We start from the raw sequence: 17,601 nt of genomic DNA, 5'->3' as shown, positions 1-17,601 counted from the left end.
TTGCTTCCACGTTGATCTAACTTAGAAACGTGCAGTGTGCAGACAAGATACACACACAAACACACACACACACACACACACACACACACACATAAAAATCCAGGTCTGAGGGGTCCAATGTGATAAACATCAGACTGGTAACAAATATGAGACACATCCACACAGAAACTTGAATTCAGAATTCAACGCGTGTTGTTTGGGTCTGTGTGAGCTGTTATCTTAATGAAAATGCTTTTATTTTTTTTAGAAGTTTTTTGGAAATAGAGTTTTAACACTTTCATGGTTGATTTGATCTTTATGTGATCGACATCACTGTTATTAGTTTCCGTGCAGACTTGCTTTTGCAGAAACTGTGGTATATGACTTAGGGTTTTCTTCTAATTGTGTCACTGCTGGGGGGGAACAACACCTAAAAAACAGTATCTGCTGCATCACACTGGCCTGCTGGAGTGTCTGGTCTGAATTAACTGATCCTAATCATCACGTCTGATCTCAGATATCAGCAGCTTCTCTAATCACATCTCTGATCTTCAAGTTTAGCTTCACTCTTCCTATTTCTATTGTTAAAGGAGGAACCCTAGTCCCTACTTTTGCTACTTTTGTAATATATTTGACCCGGTCTTTGTACGTTTTGACCGTATAGAAACGTAATTCTCGTCAGTTGTGTGAAATAAGACCTGGAAACAGGCATTGTGACGTAGAATTGTCAAATTGGTTTAATTCACCGTACGAATATTACAGATTACTTTTGTAATACTGTATTTGACCCGGTCTTTGTACATTTTGACCGTATAGAAATGTCATTCTTGCCATTGTGCAGAGGTGTCAAAAGTATTCACATTCATTACTCAGGTAGAAGTATAGATACTAGTTTAAAAATACTCCTGTAGAAGTTGAAGAATCAACTCAAGTTTTTTACTCAAGTAAAAGTATAAAAGTACCGGTTTCAAAACTACTTAAAGTATAAAAGTAAAAGTAATGTAAGGGGGGAAAAAGCCATTAAGGACAAAAGCCATTGAAAATGAATGCATCTTAGTATAATGCAAATATATTAAAGAACCATATATGTGTACTATTGAGCATTAACATGTGTTTCAGAGAGCAGGAGATATGATGTAGAGGCCTAAGAACAGTTCATAGCTTGTAACTGTTAACATGATTAAAACTGTGTTACATAAGTTCATGATATATAATTTCATATTCATTATGTGTGTTAAAAAGATATATTATTTGATTTAGAATTGCATAAAGTAGTTAAAATGTAAAAGTATATAAGAATCCATGTGTTTATGTATGTGATTTGGAAGTTAAGGATAAAAGGTGTACTTGCTCTTTAAGAGTTACCTTCACAGCTGCCATTGATTACCTGCAGTGGATGAAGGAGAGGCAGAGCTTGAGAGCGGTGGAGGCAAACGGTTTTCTTACCTCTCTCTTTGTTGCATTTAGTTACAAAAGGTGTTTTTTGGCCAGCTTACTTTTCTTGCCAGTGGATGTACACTCTGAGTAATAAAGTGGAGATCCTTATTTTTGTTTTACTACGCTTCTGGAGTGAACTTTTTTGATCAGTGTTGCTAGGCTAAGCTACAAACACCACTTGTGGATGTAGCTTCTTGCTAACTATTGACTGGGACAGAGTAAGCCATAAGCAACTATCTCAAGTTCGAAATTTAAACCTCTATATATGATGACTAGTTGCCTATAAGTATTGTAATGGTGCAAAAAGTCAAACTTCAGAGGCATGTTATCATTTATCCTAACCTTTATTGGAATGTACATCCAAGTTTAGTTGCAGGAATCTGAGGGAACGGATGTAAGAACAAAACTGGACAAGAACATCTGAAACAACCACAACCAAATTCACTCTATCCGGATGGAGCAATTTAACTGGATAGTTTTTATTAAAGGCCCAAATGAAATAGAGTAACAAGGCTGTTTTTAAAATGTAAGGAGTAAAAAGTACAGATAATTGTGTGAAAATGTAAGGAGTAAAAGTAAAAAGTCGTCTGAAAAATAATTACTCCAGTGAAGTATAGATAACCAAAATTTCTACTTAAGTAAGGTAACGAAGTATTTGTACTTTGTTACTTGATACCTCTGCTCACTTACACCACTGATCTACTGACTACACACGCCATATTTAATTAAGGTTCTTCTTTTGTGTTTATTATTTGATATTTAATAAAAAAACATTTTTGATTGTCTTTCCTTGTGTTGCGTCTCTCTCTTTGTCATGGCCGTGCGGCCCGGTTCGTGACAAGTGGGGGCTCGTCCGGGAATTGAACCCGGGACCTCTTGCAAGAAAGAAAGAGATGTGTACCTGCTGTACTCTACTGCCCTTACTTTTTAACAACTTGTGCTTTTTATTTTACCTCTTTTTTAACATTTTGTTATTTACTGTTTAATTGTGTCTTTTAATGTTGGTGTAAAGCACTTTGAATTACCTTGTGTTGAATTGTGCAATACAAATGCCTTGCCTTCTGCCGGGGCAGCCGTGGAACCTCAGGCGTGTGTCGAGGTTCTACCGAAGGCAAATCACCGGACAAGGACGTAGCGCTCGCACAAACGTGCTGTTAAAACTGTGACGTGTGGGCTGCTTAATGTGTGACTGTGTAAAGAATAATCCATGTAAATAAGGTGCATGTATGGATTGTTAGTATAATGAACAGCCACGGTGCCGCGATTAGTTACGCAGCGTATGTGGCATCGTCGGAGGGGAGTTGCGTGTGCAGCATTTTGTTTCTTTTGTGTTGCGTGAATGCGTTTTGTCACCACAATGACTTCTGTGTGGCTGCGCTGATAATCATGCAGACAGCCAGAAACAAAACAAAAAAAAAAGGAAAAAGACACAAACACCACAGGTTGCCGCCTTGCGTCGTTTTTTTTTTTTTTTTCTCCAGTTAGTTTATTTTTCAGTTGCTTAGAAAAACAAAACCATTCCTCACAGGTGACCCGTCGCTGCCAACCGAACGCCCGTCTGCACTCCGACTCCTTGTTTTTTCAGTATTCATGAGGATATGCAAATGACGGCAATGAGTCTCATTCAGTTGTTGAGCGAGTCGTGACCCGAGCAAAGGGGTCTAAGGGCACGTGGGGTGGGGAGGCTCCAGCGCCGGAGGGAGGGGGCGATCCCCACCTGCCCCTGTCTGCTGCGAGAGGGAGCCGCTCTCTGCATAATGGACACTGATCGATGCTTCTTTTTTTCTTTTTCTTTCTTTTCATAAAGTAAAACACAGTAATACCACACTTACACACTTGCCAGCAAGCTAGGTATTATTGATTAAGATGCTCTTTTAAATCCATCAGAAGACAGAATTATTCATATATATAAATGAGCCAGTTATAATTTAAATAAAAACCTAGAAATAAAAGACAACAGAAAAAGAACAATAATAATAAAAAAAAAACAAAAAAACAACCACCTCTTAAGGCCCTGACACACCAAGCCGATTTTCAGCGCTTTTCAGTTGAATCGGCGTCGGCCGTCGGTCAAACAGCTCACTCTGTGATTGGCTGTTCCCAGAATTTCCCAGAATGCTTTTCATCGTCATTTGCGGACTGAATAAAAAAAAAAACATGGCGGACATTTCTTATGACTAAAATTAATATTTTGAGTTAGTTTCTGCATAAAAATACGTTTTGATTACATTTCTAGCGAGAAATATATATTTTACTTTCATAATATTCACTCAGTGAATGTATATAATCACTCGCTTGTCTTTTTCAAACCGCGCCAGAACAAAGGCTGATTTATGGTTCTGCGTTGCGGCGTAGGTTACGCGGCGACGCGCGCCGTACGCCGTACCCTACGCCGTAGGCTCTGCGTCGATTTAACGCGGAACCATAAATCAGCTCCGGAGCCGGCAGGCAGAAAATCCCGAGATTTTCAGAGCAAATTTCTTAACAGGCGTAGCTACAACTGTTAGATTTCATCTATTAAACCAACGTTTATCTTCCCAAATGATTTACCGTATTTTCTGGGCTATAAGCCGCACCTGTATATAAGCTGCATCCGCTCTATTTTAAAAAAAATAAATAAAAAAAGATATACAAGCTGCACCTGCATATAAGCCGCATCCGCTCTATTTAAGAAAAGATATGCAAGCCGCAGATATTTATGTTGTTAGATTAGATATTTACTACATGTACAGAAGGATTTTGAACTGTAAATGATGTACATGTTTGTACCTAAATAGATCTTTCCTAACAGTGTCTTTTAACACGGCAGCAACTTTGCTGATTAAAACGGGACAGAACCAAGAGAAAATAACCGGTATTTATTCATCTGTTTTAAATCTGCTTCTACTTCTATCTGCTAAAGAAGAAGTAGCGTATTCTTCTTTGCATTTATTTTGTCTTGGTTTTTATTCTAATTCCGGTTAGAGCGCCCCGAGTGGTGGAAGAAAAATCCACAGAATAGCAGCACCTTCGTATAAGCCGCACGGTTCAAAACCTATGAAAAAAGTAGCGGCTTATAGTCCAGAAAATACGGTATTTCAGCCAGCGGTAATTCTACACAGAGTTTTGTTTGTCTGTTTTGAAGTTTTCAAAAAAAAAAAAAGCGCTGTCCCCCTCCTTGAGCCCCTGAATACAGACTACCGCCGCCTGCTGGTATGGAGGGGAATTACCTCTCACGCATGCGCAGAACGTACGTGCTAGTTCGCCGCCGGGTGTCGTATCTGCGGTGTGTCTAATGAGCCCGACAGAGCCCGACACAGGCGACGCGAGCCGACACAGCGGTCGGCAGAGAGCGGGCGACGCCGGGTCGGTGTGTCAGGGCCTTTAAGCTGACACGTACAGATGAACAGGAGGCTTCTGCAAAAACATTTGAGAGTTTTGAATCCTCCACCTCATCTCACTACTCTTCTAGGCTGTGCTTCTACCACACAGGATCGTAATTCTTGATGCAAGACACAGAAAAATAATACAAAAACACTTAAAACTGCCCACAGAGGCTCGGTGGGAAACTAAGGAAATGTATGCATGTGCATGTATGTAATTATGTACTTCTAAGTAAAGACTTAATTCCTTATGGAAATGCACGGATAGGACAGTTTCTAGCCACTCAGCCAGTGTCTATGTGTAACAGCTCTTTTGCACAGTTCCCCTCTATTTTAGTGTTGTTAAATACTCAATAATATACTGTATGCAGATTATATATATAAAGCCCATTTACACAAGGTACATGAGCGGCTTGGTACATCGATATCGTAGTATAAACATTAGCTGGAACAAGGGGTCACATATGACTCGCTAACATGAGGTCAAACAATAAGATTTTTCTCAATTCATCGTCATTTTCAAATACACAGATTAATAGTTATTTTAAAAATAAAATAATAAAGCAAATCAAAATCAGAGTTCATGTTGTAAAATGACCACTGCAAAGAATGGCTTGAATACTGGGAGCTTCAAGCGTCACACTTCGGTTTTTCTGTGTCGTCCTTTTTTGTTTTATCTTCAAATATATATTTTTTTCCTTCAACAAAAAAAAAACCCTCATGCGATGAATCCTACTGTTACTGTAAGTCCTCAGCACACTTTTCTGTTGCCGCAGCCCAGCGGACCGGTACACAAGAGAGCTCCTATAAAAAGGATAATTGACAAGGCCACTAGTCAATTAAAACATCCTAAAAAATCCCTCACTGCCCGTTTCTCTCGTATTAACCCACAAGCTTCAAATTTAAACTTTTAAAGCAAATGATCTCAAAACAGTGCAAAACAAATCAAAACCTGTGCAATAAGCCCTACTGCTATAACATCTCAAAACGCATGTTTTACCATCTATAGTCCATGATCCAGACCAGATATCAGCACCACTCACGGTGACCAAACTTACTCATGATTTTTGAAAAGATCCATGTCTGTAGATGATATTCTGGTATGATAACCTTCCTGAGTGGCAGCTGGATCAGAGTTATCAGCTCATGAAGTTACCCACCCCCTTCAGGTTAATTGATGATTCTAAATTGGGTGTAAATACATTTCCTGAATCCTTATGGTCCCGTGAGTATTCCAGTTTTTTTTTTTTTTTTTTTTTTGTATTTTGTGTCTAATGTTTATAAAACTATGCTGGTTCCTTATCTCATTATGTCCTTTATGTCCTGTATTTGCATGATAAAGACCAGTTTGTGACATTAGCCTAGTGCAGGGGTCGGCAACCCAAAATGTTGAAAGAGCCATATTGGAGCAAAAACACAAAAAACTAATATGTCTGGAGCCGCAAAAAATGAAAGCCTTAGAATGAAGACAAATGGTGAAAGGAGAAATGTCGAAAAAAAGTCAAAATTTGGAGAAAAAAGTCAGAATTTAGAGAAAAAATCAAAATGTTGAGATTAATGTTGAAGTACAATCTCGAGAAAAAAGTTCAAATGTTGAGAAAAAAGTGGAAATGTCGAGAAAAAAAAGTCGAAATGTCGAGATTAAAAAGGAAAGGAAAAAGGAAGAAAAAAAAGTGGAAAAAGGGAAAGAAAGAAGAAAAAAACAAGAAAAGAAAGAAAAAAAAGGAAAAAAAGAGAAAAAAGAGAAAAAAAGAGAAAATAAAGACAAAGAAAGAGAAAAAAAGAAGAAAAAAGCAAAAAAAAACAAGAAAAGAAAGAAAAAAAGGAAAAAAAAGAGAAAAGAAAGAGGAAAAAAAGAAGCAAAAAAGAAGAAAAAGGGGAAAAAAAGGAAAAAAAGGTCGAACATTTTTTAAAAAGCTCCAGGAGCCACTAGGGCGGCGCTAAAGAGCCGCATGCGGCTCTAGAGCCGCGGGTTGCCGACCCCTGGTCTAGTGGCTGTTATAGTTTCATAGGAGCCTAATGATGCTCTTCTAGTTTAAGGCTCACAATGACCTGTAACAATGATATAGTAGGGGAATATTATACATTTCCTGAATCCTTATGCTCCTGCGAGTATTCCAGTTTTTGTATTTTGTGTCTCTGTTGTTCCTAGATAACACAGGGATAAAAGATAGTATATCATTTAGGCGAAAATTGTGTAAAAATGTGTGTTGTTTATAGTTTAAAGAGCTGCAGTGACCTCTATGTTGGTCAGAAAGATTCACATCTTAGCTTGAATGAATGCTTAAAAGGTCCCCTTTAAAAAGATACCAAAGACAATATAGTGAAACATTGACAGATTTCCTGTACATGAGTCTAAACCAGGATATGCAGCAGCATCTAAAATGTAATTTTCTGAAGGGGGTTTAACTTCATGAGCTGATAACTCTGATCCAGCTGCCACTCAGGAAGGTTATCATACCAGAATATCATCTACAGACATGGATCTTTTCAAAAATTATAAGCAAGTTTGGTCACCTTGAGTGGTGCTGACAAGTGAGTTTTGGGCTCTGGCCCCTGGACTACTAAAGAAGACTTTACAATTAAAAATCAGTGATTTAAAAAAATAAAATTAAAAAAAAATACAACATTAATGCTGGGGTTGATAAAACATGGACATGCATTGTTTTGTTTAGCAGAGGAGCCAGACAAAAACAGAATTATTACCAGACAGCAGTCTCTGCTTTAATTGTATCTATTTTTTAACTCCCGCCCCCACCACGAGTGCTGGGCGTCTGCTGCGTCTGCTGCGTCTGCTGCTTCTGCGGGGAACCGGGAGCTCGGGGTGCCGGTGGGGTGTGTGAGGAGTGTGTCGCCTCACAGGAGCTCCAGCAACCATCTGCCACCCTGCTCCAGCCAGCCTGATCCGTATTCTCTGCCCAGCAGGCCCGCTGTCTCATCCCCTCAAAGGGGCTTCCTGCTGGGGGGGGATGGCTGCACCGAGAGACCCTTTGACCCGGAGCCTGGCCCAGCGGGGCAGACGGCCCAGACAGCACCGTGTCTGCTCCCCTGCTCCCCGGCCTCCTGCTCCGCCTCTTTTAATCAGCCACGCAGACCCCAGGGGCTTACGGAGCGACAGAAGAGGGACGGGGGAGGGAGGGATGGAGAGACAGAGAGACAGAGAGGGGGCTTGGCAAATGAGCACAATGAAAAGACTGACGCAGCCCCCCCACACCCATCCATTCATCTTTGGGTACGACTCTCTTCACTCCCCGCGGACAGGCTGCTGCCCTCTCCTCCTCCTCTCCTCCTCTCCTCTGCATGACCCCTTTTTCTCCTCCTTTATCCCTCAGCATCCCGCAGCTGGCCGAGCTCCCAGACGCGGCGTGGACCAAGCACGCCCCTACCGGCCACGTAGCCGTGTCCAGATTCACCGTTACCTGTTTGGTAGCTCGTGTTTGCTTTGTTTTTTGGCAGTGAACCGTCATCACCTGTCTCGTGGAATTCACAGTTAAGCTCAAGAGCTATGTATAGCATTTATTTAAGCAGGCAAGAGTGTCGTTACTTTTTGAAGTTGATGAGGAGAAAACATCTCCATCTCCCCCCCCCGCCCCCACCGGGGCATCAATCAGCGTGAGGGCCCGTCCGTCTCCTCTGCCGCCCGTGGGAGCTTGGCGGCTAGGGCTAGGCAGTGGTGGTGAGCTTTTGGATAGTACGGTTGTAGTATTGGGTGGTGAGGGCCTCCAAGGGGCCCCAGCGGTGCGCGTGCAACTCGATGACCTCCATGAGCAGCGAGCGAGTCAGCTGAGATCCTGCAGGACACAACATCTTGTCCCTGACGGCGGCTAACAGCTCCGTCATCATCTCTGGGAACTGCTCCTCCAGGAGTCGGCCCGTACTCTGTAACTAGATAGGAGGAAAAACAAGAGATGGATGGAGGGAGGGAGGGAGGGAGGGAGGGAGGGAGGGAGGAAGTACGTGGTTGAACATCTTTGTTCCTCTGTGGGCGTGAGACACCAAGTCTGGCACCCTCTTATTGTGAGAACAGTCAGACAGAGAGAGATTCACACTCTCTCTGACCATGAGGGTTTTATGTGTCAGCATCTAAATAACTGTTTGTCCTTCAGAGCACGTCCGTCCCTGCTCTGGTTTGATACCCCGAGGCCTTTCTGTGTCGCTGCTTGAGGACTTTTCTAGTGAATCTCAGCTCCCTGCAGTTCCCGTTCTTCTGCCCTGAGGTGATTTATCTTCCTTCATGCTAGGGGTGTAACGATACACTAATCTCACGATACACGATACTGAGGTCACGATAACGATACGATATTATAGCAGTATTTTTTTAACAACCTTGAATGAGGAACATATGACTGGAAAAAATTGTCTTTTATTTGAAAGACACAAAATACTAGTGATGCACCGAAATGAAAATTTGTGGCCGAAACCGAAACCAAAAATAACAATAAACACTTGGCCGAATACCGAACATGGTTCTTCAGCAGTTTTTCATTTATTTTGCCAATTTTTTCACCATTGCATAAATCAAATACATTTGATTTAGGCATGCTTTTCAAAGAAAAAAATATTTTACAAAATTACAAGGTAGAAAATATTAATTGAACATAAAAAAAATATTATTTGTTTTAATTTCCCAGCATTATGTTGTTTTGGTTCCACCTCCTGGTGAACATTAGGTAAAATTCTTATGGGGTTAGTTTTTGGTTGGCCAACGATTTATGTAGTGCACAACGTTACGGGACGGAGCGGCCAGTTTATTTCCTTATTTTACAACTCCGTTATTAATTGTTCGTTTTTTTCCCCACTTATTCCACGGAACACCGAAAGTGTTTTTTTGCCATTTTCGGCCGAACAATTTCGGTTACCGAACAATCGGTGCATCACTACAAAATACAAAACAATGCTGTGCGTTTGCCCTATTGTTACAGTTTGTAATGCTTTATAACTGTTTAAGTTTTAAAGAGAAAGCCAGACCAACCATTTTCCACAAACTGAACTAAAAGTAAATGTCAGGTTTGCATTATGCATCTTCAGTTTCATACAAGTACAAATATTTACCCACAAACTGAATAGTTTCTCTCATGTATGATTTGACTTTTTTCTTTTCCAGAAATGTAACAACTAAAATTAAATAAATAAATAAAAGTAAATAAATACATACAATTTGACATCATAAAAAAGATTGATTCATGCTCACCTTATACGTGTAAGAGGAGATTTATTTTTGTTAAGGTTATTTTGGTAATTCAGGGTTCATTATTTTACAAATATATTCTTTATATTCTGATGTAAATCAGGGACTATAATGACACTAGTCAGTTTATCTGTAGTGATTAGTCTGTTTTAGATTGGGCGGAGTGATACGCCACAGTACGGCACTAGGTGCTGTGTTGATGTTCTAAAATCCTACGCTGTTGAGGGACATTAAAGTACACTGGAACTCAGCAGAAGTTGTCCTCGTGTTTATCCTACTCACGACCCGAAAAATGTTTAATTTAATAAGGTAAGGCTTAACTCTACACCAGCCTTAAATAATTAAAGGTTCAGAGCTCAAAACGGGACTAGTTTCTTCTGAGCGGAGGAAGATTTTGGTCCGCGGGTCGAGGCGCGGTCGGATGCGCATTACTGTCAACACAATAGATTAATATTAATAATCCAATATCGCGATACACTTTGTCACCTCCACGACACGTATCGTGACGTTTTCGTATCGGGAAATTTCGTGGCACGATATATTGTTACACCCCTACTTCATGCAACTAACAATATACAGGGAACATGTTAACATTATCGGTGAAGTCATGTTACGATCATAGCCAGACTTAGTCGTTTAATTTAACAGCTTATCTTAAAAGATTAGGATGGTAGTGAAATGTATTCTCTAATATGTGTCGAACATTGCTGCAGTAGTTGGAGAGAAGCCACCTTCCATTTTGTAAACAGTTTTTTCTGATTTAACTATTATACCAAAGACCAAAACAAATGTAAACAGGTCATGGTTTTGCTTTTCATATTAACTATATAATTAAAAATGTGTAACTTTCTCTGTTTGTCAGTCCTAAGATTAATAACCAACCATGTCTACCTCATACTGCTGCACCTTTCACTTTAAAAAAAATAAATATATATGTTAATAAGAGCTGTCATTTGTCTATTTACTGTACAGTGAGCAAAAATATCAGACAAATTCCCTGTTTTGTTCGACATAACAGGCCAAAAATGGTGATGATTCTAATGATTCTAATTCTGATTAGATAAGAGTTTGTAGAGTTCAGGCTGTTGTTAAAAACTCTCAGCCGTTACCAGCTTTGTCTGGATACCTGTTTCGTTTGTTGTTTCAGGGTCAAAGCTTTGGTCAGGGACTTCAGAACAAACAATGAAGGAGCAATTTGACTCCAAGAGGAAAAAGACTCCAACTTCCAGGTTGAGCCTAAAGCTGAACTGAGAAATGTTGCAGTTCCACAATTGACCACTGGGTTCTGGCTCCAAAACCGCGTCAATCTCCATTGATCTTCATGTGTCCAACTTTACTGTAGAAAGTATTTACAGCCTAGTTCAAACATATGGGTGGGCATACCAAATATGCATTTTTCTTACCAAATATGCATTTTTCTTTACAAGATATTTTCCTCAGAAGGAAATGTTCCTGAGCACTTTAGGTCATACTTTGCCACAAACTCTCAATTTCATTCCTACTCAACTCGGCAGGCCCTCGCCCTACATCCGCCGAAATGTCTGGAATCTAGAAGCCAATTTTTGTTTAGGTTTAGAGGTGTCAAAGTCTGGAATAGTTGGTACCAGATTGCAAACAATTGTAGGTCCCTATCCATTTTCAAAAGTCGCTCAAGAGAAGATTTAATTCAACAATGTAGTCAAGAAATCTCTTGCTTTTCCCCACTGTTAATGTTTCTTTTGTACTTCATATTCTGTGCCATTTGTTCAGCATAATATTCATATTTTCATGATCATGTCTACAGTAATTTTTTATTTTCTTTTTTTTATTTTATTTTCATTCATGTTCTACATGCAATTTTATGATATATTATTTTTATTTATTTTTTTTATTTTGTATCCTCATCACTATTTTGTTAAATTTTATTAGGTGGGGGCTCCTCATAAGCCAGGGTTCGGCAACCCAAAATGATGAAAGAGCCATATTGGACCAAAAACACAAAAAAAAAAAATATGTCTGGAGCCGCAAAAAATGAAAAGTCTTGTATAAGCCTTAGAATGAAGGCAAATGGCGAAAGTTGAAATGTCGAGAAAAAAGTCCAAATGTCGAGATTAAAAAAGGAAAAAAGGAAGAAAAAAAGAGAAAAAAGAAGAAAAAAGGAAAAAATTGAGAAAAAAAAGAAGAAAAAAAAAAGAAAAATCTGAGAAAAAAAGTAGAAAAAAAAGAAGAAAAAAAGGAAAAAAAAAAGGTCAAACATTTTTGAAAAAGCTCCAGGAGCCACTAGGGCGGCGCTAAAGAGCCGCATGCGGCTCTAGAGCCGCGGGTTGCCGACCCCTGTCATAAGCCTACTGGCTTGCTCGCTCCTCCCTGCACAGTTTCTTTTAACTGCACTTATTTGTGTAATGTTATTTTTTTATGTTATGTGCTAAATAAACTAAACTAAACTAAATATTCCAGGTGGCTTCCTGGTCTTGTTTGTTCGGCCCATTTACATCATAGCGTTGCAGTGTACAAAGAAAAAAAGGGGGATTCAAAAATGGCTCCTTAGGAAACCCTGATGATGTCACGGACGGCTCGTCCGGTAATTCAGCGGTTCATGCTACGTGACAGCTATACAGTGGCCTGCACTTCCTGTCCTTCACAACAACACACCAACACTCCCCTCTGGAAAAGCAGGACTTGTGTGTCCGTGACACAAGTCCACGTTGTTACCGACCGCATGAACTGATGTGAGAGAAAGGATTCGACTATCATCAATCACGATGTGACGTTTGTGTATTTGTTATATAATGTTACGTAACTGATTCTATAGCTCGTAAACAAAGCATTAGTCGTTAGTTTAAACAGTAGTGTGTGCGTGTGTGTGGTCCATACCTCCATGGAGCAACAAAGGACTGCATCTTCCTTCACATCTGTCGACTCGAGTAGCTAAAAAAGGACAAGAGCAGACAGTTTGTGACTGTGCTGGGACTAGGAGAGACACAGGCTGCACAAAACAAAATAAAAAAGGGTAAAATCCAAACATGTGATCTGTGTATATTTGGATAAAGACCAAATAAGGAGCGGAGCGAATGCAATTGTTTGTGTTTGTTAATCTCCTTGCAAGAGAAGGGAAAGAAGACTTAATCCTGATTGCAATTATTTTTCTTGCATCTACATCTTAACTCGTGGAAGACGACGGGCCGGCTTTTAAATGCACACTGTAAACAGTGACAACCAAAGACAAACGCTGGAGCTGGTAAGCATATTAGGCCCCCGATGAACTAGGAGGAAGGAAGGAAGCAAGGAAGGAAGGAAGGAACTGGGGTGTTGAGAGGATATTTAGGACAAAATAAATGAGATCAATGAGTGAATATACACGCACACGAATCAGTGTTCAGGAGAAAGTGATTTCCAGTCCTCGCTTGTGTGCTCATATTTTGAAAAGTGTACATCTTAGGGAAAAAACTGTTTGGTTTTTTTTGGAGAGAAGAGAAGTTTTCCTCCGTTTTGAAGTTTGAATCACATTTCTACGTGCAGGTATAGAGCGCTAGGTGACTCAGAAAAAAGGTGATTTTTTTTTTTTTTGACCTCCACTTTGAATGGGGTTTTTTGGCCGTTTTTTGGGGAATAACTTTGGGAAAAATGGGAATTTCTACACCAAAAGAACGTGGTCACGCTAACTTTATCTGCTGCCCTCTGTGTTACTTATCCATAACCTTGCAGATATTGTTTAATGTCATAAAAAAAAGGGCAAAAACTTGTTGAATGTCTCAGCTAATGGCCAGCTGCTGAACATCATGAAGCCTTGAGAAGTTAGAAAGAGTCAAACACAGGAAGAGGGACCAAGTGATCGACTTCAACCCAGACACACCAAATATATGTTCTTTATTAGGAGGAGGTAAAGTATAAACACGCTCACTTTACAAGGTGATTGCATCGGCGCCGTGTTTGCAAACTGTTTATGCCGTTCCCAAGTTAACTAAAACAATTATTCGTCACTAGACTTTAGCAAGATTAACTAGAGAAGTAGAAGTATTTGTCTTCTTTAGTTGTCAGCTTGTTTACACTGTGTTTCCACCCCAACAACTTAACAAAACAAATAAATACTAAGGGTTTAATTCGTATGCTCGGAAAACTAAAGCACATGTGAATGCACGGGTTAAGAAAAACAGTCAAAAGTAGGCTGTGTTGAAAAAAATCGATTTTCTGATTCTAAATCGATTCTCATATTAATTCCTAAAAATCGATTTGTATGTCTAAAGATCGATTTTTATTTATTTTTTTTGATAATTTTTTTTTTTTTTTTTTTCATCATTACATTTTTGCCTGGTGAACTTTAATCCCAGTAGTTTTGAAAACTCCTGAATTAAATGAACTTTTCTTTAGAGAAAATGCTGGACATTTCAGCTTAAATTTCTAAATGTTATATTAGTTCAATGAAGTTCATATTATCTATATTTACTATAGCTTGTTTGGTTTCTCTGTTATCGGACACGGTTTGTCATGAAATACCTGAAAAATGCCGGTGCTTCATGTCCAGCTGTGTCTGGTGACAGAATAAATCAGACAAGCTAAAATAATCTGTTTACTGCTTGAGCTGTTGCAATTTCTTTCTTTTTTTTGCACTTTAAATGGATATTGAAATGCCTATTTGAGTTATTTATTTCTTAGTTATTTCACAATAATTATTGTGAAATTATTATTTCAAGTTATTTTACAGTAGGAATGGGCGATACTTTACCGTTCACGATATACCGTCAAAAAATTCCCCACGGTAAGAATTTGTATCTCACGGTAAAAATGATAAATTCCTGTTGATGATGTTTTTGTGTAAAACTGATTTATGGTTCTGTGTTAAATCCACGTACAACGTACGTGAAGGAAGGAAGGAAGGAAGGAAGGAAGGAAGGAAGGAAGGAAGGAAGGAAGGAAGGAAGGAAGGAAGGAAGGAAGGAAGGAAGGAAGGAAGGAAGGAAGGAAGGAAGGAAGGAAGGAAGGAAGGAAGGAAGGGGAGAAGGAAGGAAGGAAGGAAGGAAGGAAGGAAGGAAGGAAGGAAGGAAGGAAGGAAGGAAGGAAGGAAGGAAGGAAGGAAGGAAGGGAAAAAAGAAGGAAAGAAGGAAGGAAGGAAGGAAGGAAGGAAGGAAGGAAGGAAGGAAGGAAGGAAGGAAGGAAGGAAGGAAGGAAGGGAAAAAAGAAGGAAAGAAGGAAGGGAGGAAGGGAAAAAAGAAGGAAGGAAGGAAGGAAGGAAGGAAGGAAAGAAATGAGCCTGAAAGAAAGAAAGAAAGAAAGAAAGAAAGAAAGAAGGAAAGAAGGAAAGAAGGAAAGAAGGAAAGAAAGAAAGAAAGAAAGAAAGAAAGAAAGAAAGAAAGAAAGAAAGAAAGAAAGAAAGAAAGAAAGAAAGAAAGAAACAAAGACTGAATGTGGTGATAGATTTATAGTTAAAAAGGTGGTGTTGAATTGGTATTTTTTTTATCGTCATTTTTATCGTTATCGGGATAAATGCCAGAAATTATCGTGAAATGAAACCAGAAATGCTGCGTTCTGATCTACGTTCAGCATGAGTCTGCCTCTCTTTTCCAACCCCGTAAGCTTCATGGCATTCCTCCCGTCACTCCGGCGCAGCAGTTGCTCATATGTCAGCTCCTCAGCACGCTACGACAGTCGCAGTAACCAAGTGGCTGTTTGATGTGGAAACTTTAGTCCCATCCCTTCCAGAGAAGGAGAACTATGTGACGAGCAGGATTAGCTCATGATGAGATCTCTCTGGAGCTCGGGGTAAAGTTTTGTCCCAATACTTTTAAAATGACATAATCTGTAATCATTGTTAGCTCGGCTGCTTTTACTAAAACCGGTTTCAAGTTAGCTGACGAGATCATTACACATTATCTGGCATTTTTTTCTTTCTCTCTCTAGAAAAGGGAGGTCTTCAGACCACTTAACGCATTTTTTATCCTGCAGATCTGAAAGTTAACGTCTGACTTGTGTCATCAAAAACCAAATTCCTGCAGCGGTGGACCTCAGGGCTCGGTGTCAAGTCAGGAGTTTTCTCTCGGAAGGCGTTTGATCAGGAGTGAAAAGTGCAACAACAACTAGGACAGGGGTCGGCAACCCGTGGCTCTAGAGCTCTTTAGCGCCGCCCTAGTGGCTCCTGGAGCTTTTTCAAAAATGTTTGACCTTTTTTTTCCTTTTTTTCTTCTTTTTTTTCTCCCTTTTTTTCTTCTTTTTTCCTTTCCTTTTTAATTGCGACATTTCGACTTTTTTCTCAAAATTTTGACTTTTTTCTCGACATTTTGACTTTTTTCTCAACATTCCGACTTTTTTCTCGAGATTGTACTTCAACATTAATCTCGACTTTTTTCTTGAAATTTCGACTTTTTTCTTGACATTTCAACTTTTTTCTCGTCATTTCGACTTTTTTTTCAACATTTCAACTTTTTTCTCGAAGTGCATAATGAAAAAAAAAATCTTCCCCCAGTTATAACTAATATAGAAACATGCAGCATGTGTTCTCTTCATTCTAAGGCTGATACAAGACTTTTCATTTTTTGCGGCTCCAGACATATTTGTTTTTGTGTTTTTTGGTCCAATATGGCTCTTTCAACATTTTGTGTTGCCGACTCCTGAACTGAGAGGAAGTGTGATCCTCTCTCGACGCTAAACAGAATAAATGCATCTAAATTACAATAACAGCTTCAGCAGCTCAATTAATTTCTTCATTCATTTAAACTCTCAGTTGTTACTTTATCTCTCTGTTTGACTTAATTATTCAAACACGAGCATATTAGTGTGATGAAATCTGCCAACGCATTGCTGGTGGGGGGAATGAACTAGTCATCAGTATTCAGATAGCGTTATTAAAAGTTAAAATTCAATTTTTCCATTGTCCAACAGCAGGCTTAACACTAGGACGACTCATTCTGTAGTTATGTAACAGAATATTACAACGTTCCTGTTACATTAGAGTTGTTTCCTTTACTAACTTCAGATCAAATAACACACAAAGCACAGCGTTAAGTTGAATTGACCATGAAAGCTTGTGTGGACTTTTAAAGAGGATACCCGGGCAGCATATAAATACCTTCTGATGTCACAACCAACCACAGTGTGTTTGCACGTCTGCAATGTGCAACTGTAAACCAATATCCCGCTGGCAGCTTCGGAGAAACAAATGCATTTATTTATTTATTTATTTAAAGGTAGAGACTATTCTTTTTGTTTTTCGAGGGTTAAGTTTGGGACAAATACTAATTTAAAAGTCTTGTAAATTTTTTGAAAAGTAATTTAAATGCTCCTGTAAAGCGACATGCTTTGGGGTGAATCTCCGTTCCTCATTTTAACGACTCGAGCATCGACTCGTAACAAACCCAATAAACACGAATAAGAAAGGAGAACTGGGTTCACACTAGGGATGGGCGGTATGGACTAAAAAATGTATCACGATCATTTCTGGCATTTATCCCGATAACGATAAAAATGATGATAAAAAAATACCAATTCAACTCCATCTTTTTAACTATAAATCTATCTCGCTCTCAGATCCGCCATGTTTGTTACACAAAAACCTCATCAACAGGAATTTATCTTTCTTTCTTTCCTTCTTTCTTTCTGACTCATTTCCTTCCTTCCTTCCTTCCTTCCTTCCTTCCTTCCTTCCTTCCTTCCTTCCTTCCTTCC

At 39.3% G+C, this 17,601-nt stretch overlaps 1 protein-coding gene across 1 annotated transcript in view; it reads right to left on the bottom strand.

Moving 5' to 3' along the window:
* Nucleotides 1–8,096: 8,096 nt before the first annotated feature.
* Nucleotides 8,097–17,601, bottom strand: part of ctif (CBP80/20-dependent translation initiation factor) — a 112,756-nt gene continuing 103,251 nt past the window's right edge. The window contains exons 13-14 of the mRNA XM_061733656.1: nt 12,820–12,873; nt 8,097–8,663 (exon numbers count right to left, since the gene is read on the bottom strand). Coding sequence (XP_061589640.1) covers nt 8,442–8,663; nt 12,820–12,873 — 276 coding nt within the window. The 3' untranslated portion in view covers nt 8,097–8,441. The remainder of the gene's footprint in view (nt 8,664–12,819; nt 12,874–17,601) is intronic.

The sequence above is a fragment of the Cololabis saira genome, chromosome 11 (assembly GCF_033807715.1).
Source record: "Cololabis saira isolate AMF1-May2022 chromosome 11, fColSai1.1, whole genome shotgun sequence".
Lineage (NCBI taxonomy): Eukaryota > Metazoa > Chordata > Actinopteri > Beloniformes > Belonidae > Cololabis > Cololabis saira.
Note: the sequence above shows the minus strand (reverse complement) of the source record. Positions and strands in the feature narration are given on the sequence as shown.